Source organism: Gobius niger, assembly GCF_951799975.1.
Source record: "Gobius niger genome assembly, chromosome: 6".
NCBI lineage: Eukaryota > Metazoa > Chordata > Actinopteri > Gobiiformes > Gobiidae > Gobius > Gobius niger.
The window spans coordinates 20,869,806-20,887,751 of NC_136857.1; the positions used below are offsets into that span (position 1 = coordinate 20,869,806).

At 41.1% G+C, this 17,946-nt stretch overlaps 4 protein-coding genes across 10 annotated transcripts in view; 1 reads left to right on the forward strand and 3 right to left on the reverse strand.

The window, feature by feature from the left end:
* The window catches only part of tns2a (tensin 2a), a 53,178-nt gene extending 50,409 nt beyond the window's left edge, over positions 1–2,769 (forward strand). For 5 of the 6 annotated variants that reach the window (XM_079557542.1, XM_079557541.1, XM_079557544.1 and 2 more), the window contains exons 25-28: positions 63–228; positions 439–507; positions 697–726; positions 1,331–2,769. In XM_079557542.1, coding sequence (XP_079413668.1) covers positions 63–228; positions 439–507; positions 697–726; positions 1,331–1,469 — 404 coding nt within the window. In that variant the 3' untranslated portion in view covers positions 1,470–2,769. The remainder of the gene's footprint in view (positions 1–62; positions 229–438; positions 508–696; positions 727–1,330) is intronic. The other variant, XM_079557545.1, reaches the window with a different exon arrangement.
* Positions 2,770–3,147: 378 nt separating this feature from the next.
* LOC306963886 (transmembrane protein 106C-like) lies at positions 3,148–6,661 on the reverse strand. Its single transcript, XM_079557642.1, has 7 exons — positions 6,140–6,661; positions 5,205–5,268; positions 4,966–5,125; positions 4,679–4,819; positions 4,409–4,458; positions 4,277–4,330; positions 3,148–3,761 (listed from the first exon to the last, which is right to left on the reverse strand). The coding sequence occupies exons 1-7, from the start codon at positions 6,438–6,440 to the stop codon at positions 3,635–3,637; spliced, it is 897 nt and encodes a 298-aa protein (XP_079413768.1). The 5' UTR covers positions 6,441–6,661; the 3' UTR covers positions 3,148–3,634.
* A 557-nt stretch (positions 6,662–7,218) lies between these two features.
* On the reverse strand, positions 7,219–9,541 carry LOC306963900 (PTB domain-containing engulfment adapter protein 1). The gene is made up of 7 exons (XM_079557662.1): positions 9,473–9,541; positions 9,331–9,405; positions 9,195–9,266; positions 8,391–8,489; positions 8,182–8,319; positions 7,596–7,700; positions 7,219–7,323 (listed from the first exon to the last, which is right to left on the reverse strand). Exons 2-7 carry the CDS (start codon positions 9,376–9,378, stop codon positions 7,246–7,248), a joined length of 540 nt encoding a protein of 179 aa, XP_079413788.1. The 5' UTR covers positions 9,379–9,405; positions 9,473–9,541; the 3' UTR covers positions 7,219–7,245.
* Positions 9,542–10,560: 1,019 nt separating this feature from the next.
* On the reverse strand, positions 10,561–17,456 carry sars1 (seryl-tRNA synthetase 1). 2 transcript variants are annotated; one of them, XM_079557605.1, is made up of 11 exons: positions 17,269–17,456; positions 16,267–16,337; positions 16,122–16,202; positions 15,843–16,001; positions 13,558–13,701; positions 13,229–13,384; positions 11,884–12,105; positions 11,679–11,808; positions 11,447–11,604; positions 11,197–11,326; positions 10,561–11,063 (listed from the first exon to the last, which is right to left on the reverse strand). In XM_079557605.1, the coding sequence occupies exons 1-11, from the start codon at positions 17,402–17,404 to the stop codon at positions 10,906–10,908; spliced, it is 1,545 nt and encodes a 514-aa protein (XP_079413731.1). In that variant the 5' UTR covers positions 17,405–17,456; the 3' UTR covers positions 10,561–10,905. The 2 variants fall into 2 exon arrangements, with proteins under 2 accessions (XP_079413731.1, XP_079413730.1); XM_079557604.1 differs by having other exon boundaries at positions 11,197–11,604.
* Between the last annotated feature and the right edge of the window lie 490 nt (positions 17,457–17,946).

Genomic DNA, 17,946 nt, shown 5'->3' on the forward strand with positions numbered 1-17,946 from the left:
GACCATAGACTTTAATACCCATGCCAATGACAGCTGAGTTTCATATCATTATCTTTCTCCAGCGTGTAATGTGCTATACCTGAACTCAGTGGAGACGGAGTCTCTGACTGGACCCCAGGCCATTGCCAAGGCAATGGACGCCACCCTGAGTCGACCCCGCCCCCCTGCCACTGTGGTCCAGTTCAAGGTGACGTCCCAGGGCATCACTCTCACCGATGGCCAGAGAAGGTATGAATTGTTAATCATTTGAAGGTTTAAACAAGGCTTAAGAGGTTTTGAACAAGTTTTTTTTTTTTTTACTTAACTTTAATTCGTTGACCCAGAGACTTATCCTCAACTCAAATGTTGTCTCTATGCATATGTGATACTGTTCAGACACTGAACTGTCTGTTATTATCTACGATAATATTATCATGTTTGCTATTGTGTCCTTTGCAGGGTGTTCTTCCGCAGACATTACCCAGTCAACAGTGTGACTTTCAGCTGCATTGACCCTAAAGACAGACGGTAAGTGCTTACAAATGTGACAGAGCCATCACTAACCTCCGCCCAGTGAATGAGTGCATCCTTAGTGCATTAGCCGCTGTACGCATGTCTAATGTTGAATTATGGATGCAATATGTGCGAGTCATGTCCTGAAGCATGTTGGCTGCTGCTGCACGTGTCTGAGCCTGTGTGTTCTCTCTCTGGCTGTAGGTGGACTAACTCCGACAACGCTACCGTTAAGTAAGTGCTTTGAGTTTAGTGACTTTATTTGACATGCTAGAGAATAGTCAGTTTGAGCCTGTGCATGGCTTTGGACAGATAGAGAATAAACTCATGTAGTCACTAGAAATGTCCTTGCAAGACTCGGGATCATTCCTAGTGAAATGTTTTATTTTAGTTTCTTTGGGGGTTTTTTGTTGCAAAAAGGGATTAGTTTTACACCATTTGAGGTTGTTAGAGGTTAGTTCAACTAAGTGGGACAAAACTGTTTTGTGTCTTTGGGAGTTAATTTGTTTAATACATTTACCATTTACCATCTGGGAGTTTACCAACCGATCTCATTTAGTCTAATTGTACTGTATCTTTCAGCCTGTTTCCAAATACAATATGGTAGTTTTACGTACACTTAAAAGAAAGTTAATATGCTGGATAATGCAACAGATGTTAATAGTCACACGAGATACAGTATGAAGAAGTACACCATGTTCCCCACAGTTTCGGGAGGATATTAAACGTATTACATAACTTCACTTGAGCTATTTTCATCCCCCCACTCTTAGGTTATGTTGCTTCATGGACTAAATGTATATTTTTGTAATGTCTCCACTTCCTCCTCCCCACTCAGAGTGTTTGGGTTTGTCGCCCGTAAGCCGGGAAACCAGGGGGAGAACGTGTGCCACCTGTTCGCAGAGCTGGACCCTGAGCAGCCCGCAACTGCCATCGTCAACTTCGTCAACAAAGTGTTGCTTGCTCAGAGGAGATAGGCTCAGACAGTCTCAGACATGCAAAACAATGTGTTTCCGACTTCCAAGGATTTGGAGAAGCAGAAAGGTGGAAATGATACAGCCTTTAGTAGTGTATGGTTTCACATAGACTTCTACTCTCTCTGTTAAATCTTCTCATAAAAGCACTTATAAAACAATCTAAAACACCGATAGGATCTTGTTTAAACTGGATGTGGAAAAAGTTTGTCAAAATTGCACTTGAGTTATAATAAGGACCAATATTCATAAAAGTATTATGTTACACGCACAAAAGTAAAAGTTAAATTATGTTTTAATATGTGTAAAATAGTGTTTTTACTGGATTAATTCACAAAGTGCATGGTTCACCAGCCCTCCTGTCTGCTTCTCCTATTGTTGGGTTGTGCTCAACTGTTACAAGTGCTGTCTGACGCTAGTATTAACTATAAGCATATAATAAACTGAACACTTGTACATTCCTTGTGGTTGTGTATAAGATACCAGTTTAGAGTTCACACAGTTACCGTGTCGGTTCAAGGAAGCTTTAATGATAGTTTGTCTGATGCTGTCAGACATGCCTCAAAATTACAGACAAAACCAAAACAGGTTCCCAGTGTAATGATGTAAATTCTATATTCTTTATATATTTTGGATATGTATGTACAGCCTATACAGTGCCTTCGTTCGATACTCTTCAGCACCTTCTGTAACAATGTGCTAAAATGAAAGGACAATCCTGCTTTTATTCACTTACTATGAGAAAGTCAAAAAGTGTTGATTTATACTGTACGTTGTGACAAGGATGTGAACATGTTGCTTATTTTATCGGCTGGAAAAGCTTCCACAAAAAGTATCACACTGAGGATTGATTGGAAGTGTTTAATGATTGTGAGAAATGACTGCACAATGTCACTGCATGGAGGGAATTTGTGATTAGATAAAGTGAGTATACGTTATGTCCAGTTGCAGGGAATAAAAGATGTGGCAAAAAGAAGCAACTGTTGAGGACAGATGTACATGTTTTACCTGAGCAGAACCAGAAGGCCAAACATACACCTATGTACTTTACCAAAGACAAAGCACTATTGTAATAAGCTTTTTATTCAGCTATATTTTTGTACGTATGCCTATAATGCCTAAGCATCTATGTCGTGTATGAACCTTAGACAGACTAGAATCACACCAATAATATATTGTGTTGTATCCTCGCCATTATTGTGTAGTAATATATTTTCACATGCAGCTATAGAAGCCTATATGAGTCATAAAGGAAGTATTGGAAGAATATGGTATTTTGTATGCAACAATGAAGTCATGTATTAAAGACGAATTATGTGTTATCAGATGTTTTGGAGTCCGTCATTGCTAGTAATACAAATGCATGAGCTGGTGATTCAAGAGATTTTATTAGTCAATTTAGGAAAACGGAATAAAATAAATCATATTAAAATGTACAAGCTTAAGAAGCATCCATTTAAAAAAGCACTTTCTTCTGGAAAACATAGTGCAAGAAACAATTTGTGTATAGCACATACTATTTTCCGATGCTCCACAACAGCTGCACACAAATATCAAAATGGTTAACCGTTAACCAGCACTCTGCATAGTAATTGTGTCATTAAATACTCCATAAACACAAGTCTGTTGTATTAGAATCCTTAAAAGTAGCAAAAATGCTATCACTGAACTTTCCAATCAAAAGTCCCCCAATTAAAAGTGGCCAAAGTGTGTCAGCGCATGACCAATATCCGTCTGTCAAAGGACAGCAGAAAAAACGTAAGCCTCAGCAAATTGGCCGTGCATTAGCTCATTGTCAGCTGAATGCCATCACTTCTTCGTAGAGAAAAGACCCTTGTGTGTCTTCTAGAACCAGGCCAAAGATCACTGATTGGCACAGACAATGGCCAACATCAACAAGTTTCCACCACTACATTCTTCATTTGTGTTAACATGACAGTGCTGCTTAATAGCACTCCCCAAATAAAGTCCTCAAACTAAGCTGCCGGGACAACCAGTGCATTAAAAAAGTACTTGGAGATAATCCCTGGATCTTCGAGGCTCCTTTCATATTTCATATAAGACAGTGTGACCTGATGTTCTGTGGACTGAGGCACAGTGCCACCAGCAGATACTGTATGTCCAGCCTTTCCAGTGAGCAACTCTCTCAGCAGGAAGCCTCAAATAGTTTAGGAGGGGTCCCAGTGCTGCTTGCTCCTGTGGGGGAATGTGCTGTTGGCTCCACAGTCGATGTAAGGGTAAGACTCCAAATTGTTCTGGGACGTTCTCACCATGTAGGAGCTTTTTACTGATATCCTGAAGACACACCAAAAAACAACGTTAGAAAAACAGCTATTTGGGGGTCACCGATTTAGTCCATTGGTGTCATTGAGTAGTGGCAAGTTTTCATGTCTAATGTCCTTTTGTCAAATTCACAAATTATAATATGAGATTTTTCATTTGTCCAAGAACGTGATGACATAAGTACGTGCATTGTGAAACTGAGATGTGGCGGGACATGAATGGACCAACTTAACTTGTATTAGGTCAAAGCCACCATAGAACAATCTTATCTGCTGTTTTAGACCCAAAACACACTATCAGCAGAAGTAGGTCACAAAATATTCAAAGACAGTATTGTAGTAATGACGGTATTGTAGTAAGGAGAAACTACATCATTCTTTATGTAAATCTAACTTTAAATCCACCTTCTTCAGCTTAGACCTAAATGGCCGTGCATTGCAACCAAAAGAGGGGCAACAATTGTTTAGAAAGCAAACGGACTTCAGAATTTCAAACAAGCTTTTAAATGAAAGTTGGGAAATACTCACTGCATGTGTACTACAATGTTATGGACCTTGATGGAGGGCATGGTGCAGAAAGTACTGAAACAAGCATAGAGAGACTTAATGGCAAAAGCACAACTGGTACATTGAAGAATAAAGCTGCTCTAAATGACTTACTACAGGTAAGATGCGCTGCTTCCAAGCGCCACGTTGACTGTGTAGTTCACCTTTGGGCACATTGAAGAGATCAGAACACTTGATAATGGGAACATTGTGACATTTTACAGAGTGTGGTGCCAGACATACGCAGAATAGAAGTTTGAGCTTGTTTAGACTTAAGAGTGTAGTGAAAGAGCATGTTTGTTGTTCTCAGAGGAGAGGTTTGGAGACTGTGAGAAAGACCCAGAACAGCTCTCTGCAGGTGGTGTAGTATATTGGAGGAAGTACCTGGGCAAGGCTGAGGGGCAGGATGGCGGTCACATTATCCATTTGACTCGTCCCCACCACCGTCTTCATGTACAGAACCTGGCAGCTGAGGCTCTGCACCGACACCGAGAAGAAGTTCGGGTTGCTGAAGTTAAGAGTGCTCTGAGGATAAACGACAGCGCCAGAACATTATGTAAGCATGCCAGTTTCTTCACTCAAAAGGATCTTGCCTCATCCTTTCTGGGGGTAATATCACTCACTGACTTGACTGTAGTAAATCACATCGGGGCTTACTGTAGAATACTCACAGTCAGCTTCATCAGGACCTTCTGCTCGGTGGGGTCAAAGTGAACTGTGACGGAGCGCACACCGTCAAACAGTACAATGACAGAGCGAGGGAAGAGGAAGAAGGCCCCGAGACCAGTGGCGAGGAGGCAGAGCACCACGGAGAGCACCACGTACAGCTTACTGGGCACACACATTTACAGACAGAACATTCATTCGCATTAACTTCGGTCTTCGGTATAATATGCAAGTTGTCACTCACGTTCTTTGGGGGCGCAGTCGTTGGTCGCTGTACGGAATCAGAGCCACGAGTTCATTTACTTGACCTGTGGAGAAAAGCAGGGTGAATGCACATGAATGCTGAATGATTTAGCAGGGGGTTAACCTCTTAACCAAGCACATTTTTTCTAGTTCAGCTTTACCCAAATCCATAAAGCCACAGCCTATCAGCGTAATGCCTCATTTGAAAGCTAAGACCTACAAAACTCATCTAAAATAGATCTTTTTCCTCGTATTGTTATCACTTTTTTTCTCCTCCATCACTTTTTTGTTTGGGTTTTCTTCACATTTTTGCAACTTTATGTTAATCTTACATCACCCTTTGTCACTTTTTTGTCACATTTTCATCACTCTTTCGTAACTTTTCTGTTGCTCTTTTTGGCTGCGTTTCGTCACACGTTTTTGTCATTTTTCCATCACTTTCTTGTTGCGTTTTTGTTGCATTTTCAACCTTGTTTTCGTCTCATTATTCTTGCTATTTTGACACTTTTTTTCAAGGGGCTTTTAGATTTGGGTAAAGCCAAACTGGAGAAAAATGTGCCCGGGGTTCCGGTGGGGGAAGAGGTTGAGAGCCAGAGTTTGGGAATGTGACTTCATATCGCTAAGCATTATGGGATTAGCAGCCATTGTAAACTAATGGAGATTTTACAAGTTAAAATCCTGGAGTTATTGTTCACATTAAAACACTTGGAGACCACAGTGTGTAAGATGTATTTACCAGCAGTATCTCAGCAGCTAACGGAGTCGTTCCACTGGTTTTTTCTCCACTTTTTATACTGTTTTTAGCTAATGTTAGTCTATGGAAATGTATGCTAACAGCTGCAAAGATGACGGATCACCATGGTAACTGTGGACATTCCCGAACTCTCTTATAAAAGAGGAAAGCTATCCCACAGATCATCCAAACGTGAGGCTCACCTGAGGGCATCCGGCCTGTGCCCTGGCACGAGGGGCAGGTGATGCTGTCCCTCCCGGTAAACTCCACGTACGGAAACTGCGCGATGTCCTCCCTGCGGTCGAGCCCATCCAGAGAGTCGGTGTCACGGGGGCACTCCTCTCCACTCTGCAGCCGCCTCTCGAGCCTCCCCTCGGGGAGCAGAGACTGGCTGCTGCCGCTGCGGGACAACCTGGTCCCCATGAGGGCCGCTGCATCAACACACCTGTCAGTCAGCGGGGAAGTTTGGGAGAACAAGCAATGACAGGAAAAAAAGGACAACATGGAGTCAAACGTGTTGACGCAGCGGAAAAGTGTTGCCACAGAACTACAGTAGCATCGCGTTCATCGCTTGGCTTGCGAACTTTATTTGGGATCAAACCGTGAGGCTAAAACCGGTTCCGCAACTCAAAAAAACTTTACCTCACACCCGAGCGCTCCCATCACAATCCCCTTGTCCCAGTAGTGAGTTTATTTCGAAGCTACAAGGACGTGAACAAAACCATGAGGGACACTCACGATTCTTCCGCGCTGCCGCTGCCTGTCAGTGCACTGCTGCCTTCAGGACACCTCGGAATTTTGAGTCTTCTTTATATTCTGCTAGTATGCTCAGGAATGACTGGTTTTGTTTTGATGATACATAATAATAAGAGTCGCAAAAACGTATTTTGATCCTTATGTCCATTTTGCCAGGGTATCCTTGGGGACGAACACCCGTCACTGCTGCCCGTGAAAGATGTGTTCAAGGTTATGCTTTGTGGTAGAAGCCTGTGGTTGTCTAATTCTGGTGGACTGTTCTCAGTGTACCTTAAAGGTGCATTAGGCAACTTTTTATGTGGGGGAAAAAAGTTTATATTTGTGCGTATCTGACCTTGAAGTGACCCATCGGCTGTATGAACGGTCTCGAGGACGCTCCAGCCGCTACAAGGTCAAATACGCACAAATAACAACTTTTTTTTCCCGCATAAAAAGTTGCATAATGCACCTTTAACCATTAAAAGGTAAACAAAGAATAAGCTACAACCAGCCACATTAAAAAAAAACTTTATTTTTAAGTTTATGTGTGCCGTGTTACATCTGGAGGTCTCTTTTAGAAAGATAAGGAGGAGTCGGTTTGTGCAGACAATTTTCTCTTCAGCTCAGCATTCTCCCTCTGCAGCATATTATTCTATGGGAAAAAGGGAAGACAGAGATAATGAGCAACTGAAACTATATGGTAAAACTACAGTCACAATCAAAGGCTATGGTAAACAATTGTTGTTAGATCAATGTTAACAAGTGACATAAAGAGCATGTAAACAGCTACAACACATTTTCCAATTCCCTTTTCAAAGTTTATCATCTAAAGCTCTTTATTTCTTACAGTTGTAATTGCCTTTATACTTCTTAACAGTTTCTTTTCTTTCGCACTGGTCGCGCATGTTCAGTATGTGTTCGTACCTTGTGTCTGAGAGCCTCCACAATCAGGTCCTTTCCTCCTTGAACACTGTTCTCTTTCTGTGAGGCTCTGAAGGCATCTCCAATCACTGACACTAACACATGAGACTGTAGCAAAAGAATACATATTGTGAGACGATTTGCACATATTTTAACATCCAGTTTCAGCTTTAGGGGCTCGTGCCAAGTAAATAATATTTTCAGTTTGATAATAAATGTATTTATTTTACACTAAATACATATTGTAGTTTGTTAGTCATAATCACCATTTACTTCCACTGTCTACAACTGTTCCATACTTCAAGGTACAGCACTTCAATAAGTGCTTAGTTAGAAGAACTTAATTTGCTTTAACAAAGTACCTTCAATCATCACAGTAGGATGGTCAGTGCTCTTTTTTTTTAATGTTTGACCACAACTTTTGCCAATCAAATCTATGTGCATGGAATTACATACTCTTAACTTCTTAGGCAAAACACTTCACCCTTGTTTACTGTAGCATCAGTGAGACTGGTTTTGGTCAGGACACATTTTGGCAGCAATACCTCAGTCAGTGTGTTTCATTGCAACTATGCCGTAATCTACTCACAAACTTCCTGCTCTGAAAGAGATAGCAGTGATACATGTCGGCTGCGGGATGCTTGGCCACAAAACCAAAGACTTTGGGTACAGATGGCAGCACAGCACAGAAGGACACAGTGGGCAGAGGGCATGAGTACAACAGGAACTACAAGAGACCGAGAAGGACAAGTGAGCTTTGTTCTGTACATCACTTCATTTGTGATCTCAGTGTCTCACCTTAGTTTTGTTTTCCAGGAGGTCAATTCCACTTCGAGACAGGAACAAGTGAACTTTACTGTTCTTCGCTGCTTTTTCAGATGAAGTAACATCTGCTGTCTGTAGAGTAGAAAATGTATTATTTATTTATTTTAAACTTTAATTGCGTTTTCCAAGTCCATGTGGCAAGTTTATCGAAGCGCTAAACTGTATCATTATTCACTCTTTCCAAGCTTAGTGGTGGTAAGATACTTTTGTTGCCACAGCTGCCCTCGGGTAGACTGACGGAGATGGGCTGCCAATCCTTTGGGGTGAAGTGAACAATTCAAACCGATTATTGGATCGGTTATTGGACAACCCACTCTGCCACCTGAACCACAACATTATTGTTTTCAAATATAGTGTAAAACAAATAAAACATAGCTTATTTGGTGAAGAGATTATTTTGTATTGTATGTGAATTATCGTTCTCAAAGACATATCTTATCTTGGTTGCCGCAGTGAGTCACTGCAGATACAATACTAAATGAGAAAAGTGCGCAATGTGGGTGGTGCCCTGAATTAACAGTCCACTGGGCAAAGTGGTCACCTCTTTTAATCTACCCATTTGGACAGTTTCCCCACAGTGATGGAGGCTTGCTGCCTGCCATGGTAAGGAGATCAAGCATTCAGTGATCCATCGGCCCATCCGACCACTCACTCACACGCTCGGATCATCATAATAAATCACTTTGTGGGGCAATGGTAATAATAAACTTGTAGACCTGTGTTTTTCCAAACTGATCATGGAGATTTTGTTCACACTGAATGTAGAGCAGCGCTGACCTTAAGACTCAGTGCTGCCTCTTCCAGGATCTGTAGTCCCTCAGGTCGCAGCACTTCCACTCGGCCCAGGAACTATAGCCCAAAAAATAACATTTGTAAACCAGTGTCATCATGTATTTTAGACATGTCCAAGTACCTTGACTCTAAAGGTGATCTCATGGTCGTCCTCAGAAGTGTCGCTCATGGTTCTACCTCAGGCTTATCTCTACAGCTGATACACAAGTAGAACAGACATGAAGGCCCAAAATTGACCAATGCAGACAAAGATTTTATCTTACCTCTAGTGTCAAAAAATAATCCTGTCTTCTAACCACGCTGTAGATCAACTGTTGACTGTCTTTGTATTGTCACTACAGTCAATCATTGACATGCCCCGTCTTCCTTATTGCCACTTATCAGAGGTTTCTGTCATAGGGCAGCTTTCATGGGCTTGTAAACATGTGAAAGAATAAATAATTTGTGTTCCCTTATTTAGAGAATGGTACATCCTCTTTGCAAATCATATATTCTCAAACTGCCTTTTAACAACATTTTACTCAAAATCTGTTTCTTTGCTAATCGCACACAAAACATTAGCCTTAAGAGGTTACAAATAAAGGACGCATCAATTTCCTAGTCAGCATGCATGATATCTATAATATAGTCCTTATCAAAAGTTTAAGACCAGTTGAAAAAATTGTCACCAAAAAAAAATCACATTTTGCATGGTTAGGTCTAAAAGGCCCTGAATCTTTTATTTTATTTTATTACAAACCATGAAAGAGGAAGCCACTAAAAATATCCAGATTCTTCATAGGCATTTATAGGCACATTTCACAACTTGCAGGGTCTTTATCACAGAACTAGCTAGAGTTCATCTAATTACAAATCCTTTGTAATTAGATGGACATTCTCCCTACATGTCTGCGTTTACAATATACAGTACTAAAGTAGGACAAACAGAATTTGTTCCACCAATAGAAATGACAAAATTCGGTATAGTGCCTTTAACAGGTTGCAAGTAGAACTACAATAAGCAACAAGTAATGGGAGTGAGTGTGGGCGTAACTTCCTATGCAGCTCAACAACCCGACCACGATCAAAATGAGAACGTTCCGTCTTTGACATCAGGACGTCAACATGACAATGGAGATTTCCTGACAGTGACACTGAATCCAGATTTTTGGACAGAGGCATGTGATACTTAACTTTTGATCAGCTGCAACAGTATTTATTTTTTGTCTCTCATTTTGTCTTGTAACCATGCAAACTCTTTCAACAGGTCTTAGACTTTTGATCAGGACTGTATTTGGATATGTCATATAATTGTATTTATTTAATCTTAACCTGACGATATTTAAATCAAAACAAACAACTGAAATGGTTTTCATTGATTTAATTTTTATAGATCTTGATTCATGTACTTCATGTGCACACAGACACAGCCAATGTCATAATCCATCCATAGCATACTACAGAGACACAATGATATTTTGGTAAAGTCGAAATAGACCATTAAGATACTTCCCTGACCTGTGCATAAAGGCTGATGGAAATGGTCCTGGAGACAATGACTGTATGTAGCATTCCTCCAAAGAGAGAGCATAAAAGGCTTGGTGTTTGACTGATCGCTTTAAATGTGCGTGTCCAATGTGGAGATGAACAAATTGAAAGAACACAACTATACAGAAGTTCAGATGTCAAATGCTTGGTGCCCATTTCTGGTAAAAGTCTATGAGTCGTTGACAGACATGCTCTCCATAGCGTTGGGCAACTGTCCTCCCCCGCCTTGCTTCTTCTTCTTGCCACCCTCATTCTGTTTCTTAGCCTTCTTGCTCATTTCTTGGTCGATAGGTGCTGGTTTGACGAACTTGATCATTTCGTTGAGGCCTACAAGACAAATGTATTGTCACATGTCAATGCCTTAGTTTTTCAGGGATTTGCCATCACCAAATTGATAAATTAAACAAAAAAAAAACACTTCCTCTATTGTTAAGATAGAATTTGTAGCAGCTCTTCTTACCAGGAGGCATGAAGTCCCTGAGTTTTTCCGGAATAATAATTCCCTCTTCAGTTTGGTAGTTCTCCAGGATTGCACAGATCACGCGAGTGGTGGCACACATGGTGGCATTCAACATGTGCACAAACTCAGTCTGAAAAAAAATAATTGAACATAATTGAATGCAAAAAAAAAAGAAGTAAACTGTGGAGAAATTGACAATCCTGAAAAATAATCCCTTTGAGCAGTAACGTGGTTCACAAATTGCACTCACCTTGTCCATCATCTTCTTGGTCTGTCCGTAGCGGATGCGCAGACGTCGGGCCTGGTAGTCTGTGCAGTTTGAACAGGACACCAGCTCTCGGAAAGCTCCTGATGCGGGAAACCAGGCCTCCAGGTCTAACTTCTTACTGGCTGCATGATTCAGAGCACCTGGGGGAGGGCACAGAGCACACACCTAAATACACGAGTCAGAAGCAAAAGCAAACAGAGGAGAAAGTGCCTACCTGAAACAATGTTTACAATGCGGTAGGGAATCCCGAGAGACTGATAGAACTCCTCTGCTGTACCAATCATCTCATCAAACATCTCCCAGGATTTACCATCATGGGGAGAGGAGTACACAAACTGTTCAATCTATGATAGAGACATCCAGTTAGTTCTCAAATATGTATCATAATTTAAAATGTCAAACTAGTTTCTAACATATACCTTTTCGAACTGGTGCACCCTGAAGATGCCGCGCGTGTCCCGGCCGTGGGAGCCCACCTCCTGTCTGAAGCAGGTGGAGAGACCGGCGAAGCGGATGGGCAGGTCCTCTGGTTTGAGCCACTCCTCTCGGAGGAAAGCTGCAATGGGCTGCTCTGATGTGGCAATCAGGTATTTCTCATCAATGGAGTTATCATCCGACTGCTCACTGCCCTTCCCAATCACCTGAGGGAACAAAAGTAGAGACTCTGAGGAACGAACAATGATAATTTAAATTAAGTGTTTTTAACTTTAACATGGGATGCCTGCATTTCTTAGTGACACCAGTTGAGGGCAGTACTGGTTCACATGGCAGTAACGCACACTATGTTCTATATTTTATTTTAAGAAGTCTTGTTAAACATTGATATTGATCAAGAATAAGCCTAAAATTGGTCTTTCAACATCTTTCTTTAGGCTCTAGAGAAAAATGAAACAGCTCATTAGTTAAAATTTTATTTTAAGCAATCAACTTTAGCTAAGCATAGTGCTGAGAAGGAAGAAATACCCAATGTTTTTGTAACTTGTTTTTTTTTTTGCATTTGCTTCCAAACCATTGATTGTTTAGAAAAAAAATAAGGAATAAAAACTAGAGGTCAACCAATATTTGGGTATTTTACAATATCGGGTATGGGTTGAAATCAACATTTTGATGACTCTCTGCATATTCATATATATGGACATCATCCTGCATATTAATGAGGTAGCAGTGCTCTCATGTTTCCAGAGCTAATAGGATTCTTGATAATAATAATCAAGAATTCAGACAAAACAGTAAAGGGCAGCACTTGGACCAAACACTCACAAATATATTACTTTTAATAATAATAAAAAAGATTAATTTGGTGTTGATTTATAACTTTTGAAATAGGAATGTGGTTTGTTTGTTTATTTAAATGTAAAATGAAGTCACTGACAGATCAATGACTCCATTTCAGTCAGGGATCATTTATTCACTTATTTAATAAAAAAGGAGTATAAAACGCAGGAAAACAAATGTAAATGGTGAATTATCTGTAGTATATATATATAAAAAAAAGTTAAAAATCGTGATGTTTTGAAGGTTATTTTTGTGCAGTATATCAATTATCGGCATATCGTATAGTTATCGTCATCATGAGCCATACCCAGAGGCTGACAATGGAATTTCTTGGCAGATGAAGTGGCAGATAATTACTAGCCACAAAAATAAGATAGCGATGCAGTATGATACACCCAATCCAAGTATGTACTGCCAGACAATTATACTGTATGCTTCAGTGCCCAGGTTCTATCAAATGTTTTGCATACAAGGATCCACTGCAGATACCTTATACAGCTCCTCATCAAACTGGCTGAGCTGTGCCACCTCCTGCATCACCTCCTTTCTCATGAAGAAGGGAGTGTACAGCATTGTGTAGTTCTTTTGATACAGGAGCCTGAGAGCATAGTTGATCAGCGCTTGCTCCAAGAAAACCAATGGCCCCTAAACACAACACAAGACATAACAGGTCAATGGGAGTATCCTGCACATACAACAGCCAATAATTTGATTAAAGAAAAAAAAACAATAAACTTGAAGAGAAGAAAAGGAATGCAGGCCTGTTGGCACTTGTCTGTAGTGCTAGCGTATGAGTAACCTACAAGAACGATAGATACCTTAAGGAAGTATCCTCGGCTTCCCGCCACCACGGCTCCCTTTTCTCCGTCAAAACCATCCACCATCACCACCAGATCCACATGAGAGTACTTCTTTTGAACAGTACAGTCGCCCCATGTACGCTCAATCTTGTTGTCAGCATCCTGGGGGGAAAAAACTAGTCAATTACTGGTTCATTGTAAAGAACTCGTGGGAAGTAGAAAGAATTTATTTCAGAAATTGATTTCTCTGGCATGGACCCCAACCTGACCGATGAGTTGATGTGAAAGCGCTAACATGGGACTAATAATTTTGAACAGTAGTTTAGATTTTTTATTATTATTTACCATGGTAAAATTAAAGCAGAACCTTGATAAATGATTTGTAGTTTCCCAATGTGTCACGCATCATACAATTGCCATTATAGATTATTATCAACAATAATTTCATCAGTAGTTTTCATCGACATTGATTGACATCGATTGTTGTAACTGTAAAATGCTGACATTTCTTATCTTAATGATATCTGTCTGCACAAATGACTGAGGTCAAATTATTGCCACATACCGAGGTGATATTCGTAGATGTTTTGGCAGCTGCCCTCCACCTGACATAATGACTTCACCATATTCTAGAACAGCTATTGTTCCTGCAAGTCTAAATATTTGGTAGTTACCAAATAACAAGTCAGACAAGAAGTTGCCACAATATTGCGCGCCAAAGTTGTTGAAGTGGAGAATGCATGAAGGGAATGCATGAATACAGCTTCAGTGATGATGGTCTCCCAAACTGTGGGAGCTATTTTAGTCCATTCAAATCTTATATGAGGGATGAAAAACTAGGGATGTCCCGATCCGATCACGTGATCGGAAATCGGGCCTGATCACGTGGTTACAGACTCGATCGGAATCGGACAATACCTCCCGATCAGGACTCGGATATTTATGCGTGTCCATTCTCGTTACTTTTGATCAGATTTCGAGCTACCGCGAACCACTTTCTGTCCTCTCCCCCTGGCCCAGCGCCTCCATCACTGACTCCACCTGCTGCGTCAAACCGCTCGCACCATCGCTCAGTCCGTGTCCCCCCTTCGTCTGACAAATCCACAAATCCACACAAGTGCCAGCGCAGGAGAACAATAATAACATCTCCGATAACCCGTGCAGAGTTTACTGTAGGCTAAGCGAGGAGAGAGGAGTGAGAACGGACGGGAAGACAGGGCGCGGAGAGGGCGGTAAGAAGTAGCAAACAGCTGTTTTTATCGCTATTACACCGCTACATGTGAGATGTTTAAAAGTCCGTGGACAGAGACGAGAGTGCGGCCCGCTGCGCTCATACGTGCGCAAACGCTGAAAGACGAGGGGAAACTTCGTCTCTACAACCTGATAACCACCGCCTCCTCTCTTAACCACTGCCTTCTCTCTTCGCTTGAGGTGAATTGAAGCACTTGTTGTCACTCCTGGGTGTCTTAAGCCTTTAGTAAAACACACGCACTCTGTACACGCCCACAGTAGGTGACACGCGCTCAAGTCACGGTGAACGGCGCGTGTGCACAGCTCGGTGGACGGTGCTCTGCGTGCGCGGACCTCGACCCTGTCCCGGTTTTCAGGCTGGGAAACGTGGTCACCCTGTATCTACTTATTAAAGAGACTGTAATCAAGTTAACATGGCACATTTAGCTTTTGGCCAAACATATTGTTATTTAACTGTTAGGCCACATTAGTGCTGTATTTTTTTCTGTGCTGCCAGACAGTTTTTTACATTGCAGTGCATAAAAAATGTATTGTCCAAGTTTTGTTTTCATTGCCAATCAACAAACACATTTAGTAACAAATGGGATTTTAGATCAGCCTCTCTGTGTAAAACTATATTACACTGTAAAGACTAATAGTCTTGCTTACTTGAGAAAAAACAGACAAAGCAGAGTTACGCTCTATATCCAAAACCATGAATGAAAACAAGTGGAATAATATAGTTTTTTTTCTTAATTTTTAAAACTATGTATTAGGTATCGGATCGGGACTCTGTATCGGGCAATTCTCAAAATCAAATGACTCGGATCGGGGGCAAAAAAACCTGATCGGGACATCCCTATGAAAAACTGTATGATGAAACTCCCATTAGGTTTGAACAGAACCACTTTAAGACCAATGGAGTATATTGTCATTGTGGTGGAGTTGTTATCCACTTGTTATCCAACAAGGGGGCTCAAACTCTGTTGTGTATTGCTTTGTGTGCTTGGGGAAGATATTTCACCCAATTCCCCAAGTGTCTATGCACAACGGTCAAAAACGGACCCACCCACCTCATCGTTGCTGATGGGTACGGACGGATGCAGAAGATTTCCAATCTCTCTCAGGTACTCGAAGCGCTCTGCCTCTAGTCGGGTCCTGTCTTTGTCGGTTTTCTCTACCGCTTCATCCACCAGCACTCGCACCTTTTTAATCTGAGTAACTGTTAGGCCCTGTCATAAAAGACACCAGGAAATTCAACACCATAAATAAAAAGGTAATAATGTAAGGTGCGTCAGAACCACTGAAGAGCAGCCAAACACTGGAATTTAGACAGAATGAAATGTCTATACCGATAACACTTCAGCTGAAAGAGACTCCACATTTTGTGCATCCTCAGGTATAGAGTCGTCATCTCCAACAGGCTCTTTTTTCTGTAAAAAAGTACAATGGTAAATCATGCAGTAAACTAAAACACATGTTGTGTGACACTCTTACCTTCATTTTCTCCCCAATGCTCTTGCTGCAGAGGTTCTTGGCTTTGTTGAGGTTGTCTGCAGTAAAACGACCTGTAGAAAACATCATTAGTACACTGTGTCTGAAGTCTCGTTTGAGAGAGACAAAACAAGGACACCAATGATCAGGACCAGATTTATTTGTTAAAAAAACATAAACCCTGAGATATTGATGTAGCAGATACAAGGTTATTAGTAGCATATCAAAACAAACGGTGTGGGATGGTGAGGTGTCAGGGGCAGGATGACAGCACCGCAGTGCAAGGCGAGGTGCACTCAGCGTGCTAGCCTCGATTGCATCAGATTTCTCTTCAGGAACCTGCTGGCTAGGCTAACCGGCTAAACACAAACATATCTATTGGCTTATGCTTCACGACTTATGTAGTTTAACCCGTATTCAAAGCATTCGGTAGGAAAGTGACTCGCTGAATACACGTTTCATTTAATCAAGCTTTAGTTGTGTCTAAATGTCACAATGATGCAGCAATGCAATTATTAGCATCGACAGAAAACTTCAGCATCAACTTCAGTCGAAATCAAGTTTTTTTTGCTTTTTCATTCACAACAAAAATCATCAAGTATTGTCATCACTGGCATTTTCAGGTCAATCTGACAATGTTTGTGAAGAAATGTATTTAATGTACATGTATTTAATATAAAAACAACAAGCAGCAGAAAAACAGATCTTTTTTTAGATTTTCACCACACTGACTGCTGACTTTTGGTGTAAATGTAAATGAACAATAGAGAAACAGCACAACAGTCATCGAGAATCTCCCAAATAGGGGCGCAATACATTATTGAAACTATATTACTTAATGGAAATACATTACCAATAAGCAATGTATTATTATTTACATTGATTGGTGCGTGCCTTTGATATTGAATGAAGTAAATACTAACACTAGCGTCAGTCATTAGCCACCGCGCTAGCATTAGCCATGGGAACCGGCTAATACATCCATGCTAACAAGCTAAAACTCACATTTTCTCCATTCTGAGTCTGCAGCCACCAGTTTGTCCACCAACGTGACATCTTTAAATCTTTTCCTCTGGGTCTCCCGAATGATCTCGGGGTCGCCGCCTTTGTCGGTCCTGAAAAGGTCTAGATCGAGCACCATGCTGCACGCTGTGTCGGGGAAACGCTGTCAGCTGCTGAGCCAGAGCCACGCCGCGCTCCGCTCTCTCCGCCCTGGGGCTGGGACTCGCCTGGGATACGTCACGACCGCTCTACTCTACAAGCTACTCTACAAACCATCCGGATTATTTAGGATCATTCATGATGATACGCCTTCTCAGCTCTTTCGGACCACATGTTAGTCTAGCAAAATGTTACTGTGTAACAAATTGTGACATGCAACATACCTAGTAGGGGAAAAGTGTTTGTGTGATTAATTGCACATCTGGATAGGTTAAATGCGTTTCCAAACACACAGCACAATCAATTATGTTTATCGTTAACTTTATTTTAAAAATAATAATAAAAAAGGTTTTCTTGACAAAACATCAAACAAATGGTGGGACCTGTTAAATGGGAGTGTGTTGGTACATAATGTGTATGCAATGCAAACCATACATATTTTGTATTACTATTTTGGGGAACTGGCATGATACTAGGTTTATATATTCAGCTATCTGTAGCAGATCTTCCTCCACTTTTATA

What these genes read in the sequence shown, in the direction of transcription:
- LOC306963886 (XM_079557642.1), bottom strand. Translation starts at nt 6,440, where the DNA reads ATGTTGTCCTTTTTTTCCTGTCATTGCTTGTTCTCCCAAACTTCCCCG. An exon ending in CACAGGCCGGATGCCCTCAG is followed by an intron (nt 5,269 to 6,139) that starts GTGAGCCTCACG and finishes TTTTCTCCACAG; the next exon opens with GTCAAGTAAATGAACTCGTG. An exon ending in CGACTGCGCCCCCAAAGAAC is followed by an intron (nt 5,126 to 5,204) that starts GTGAGTGACAAC and finishes GTGTGTGCCCAG; the next exon opens with TAAGCTGTACGTGGTGCTCT.
- LOC306963900 (XM_079557662.1), bottom strand. Translation starts at nt 9,378, where the DNA reads ATGAGCGACACTTCTGAGGACGACCATGAGATCACCTTTAGAGTCAAG. An exon ending in AGATCACCTTTAGAGTCAAG is followed by an intron (nt 9,267 to 9,330) that starts GTACTTGGACAT and finishes TTTGGGCTATAG; the next exon opens with TTCCTGGGCCGAGTGGAAGT. An exon ending in AGGCAGCACTGAGTCTTAAG is followed by an intron (nt 8,490 to 9,194) that starts GTCAGCGCTGCT and finishes TCTACTCTACAG; the next exon opens with ACAGCAGATGTTACTTCATC.
- sars1 (XM_079557604.1), bottom strand. Translation starts at nt 17,404, where the DNA reads ATGGTGCTCGATCTAGACCTTTTCAGGACCGACAAAGGCGGCGACCCC. An exon ending in AGACTCAGAATGGAGAAAAT is followed by an intron (nt 16,338 to 17,268) that starts GTGAGTTTTAGC and finishes TGTTTTCTACAG; the next exon opens with GTCGTTTTACTGCAGACAAC. An exon ending in GGGTGCACCAGTTCGAAAAG is followed by an intron (nt 11,809 to 11,883) that starts GTATATGTTAGA and finishes TCTCTATCATAG; the next exon opens with ATTGAACAGTTTGTGTACTC.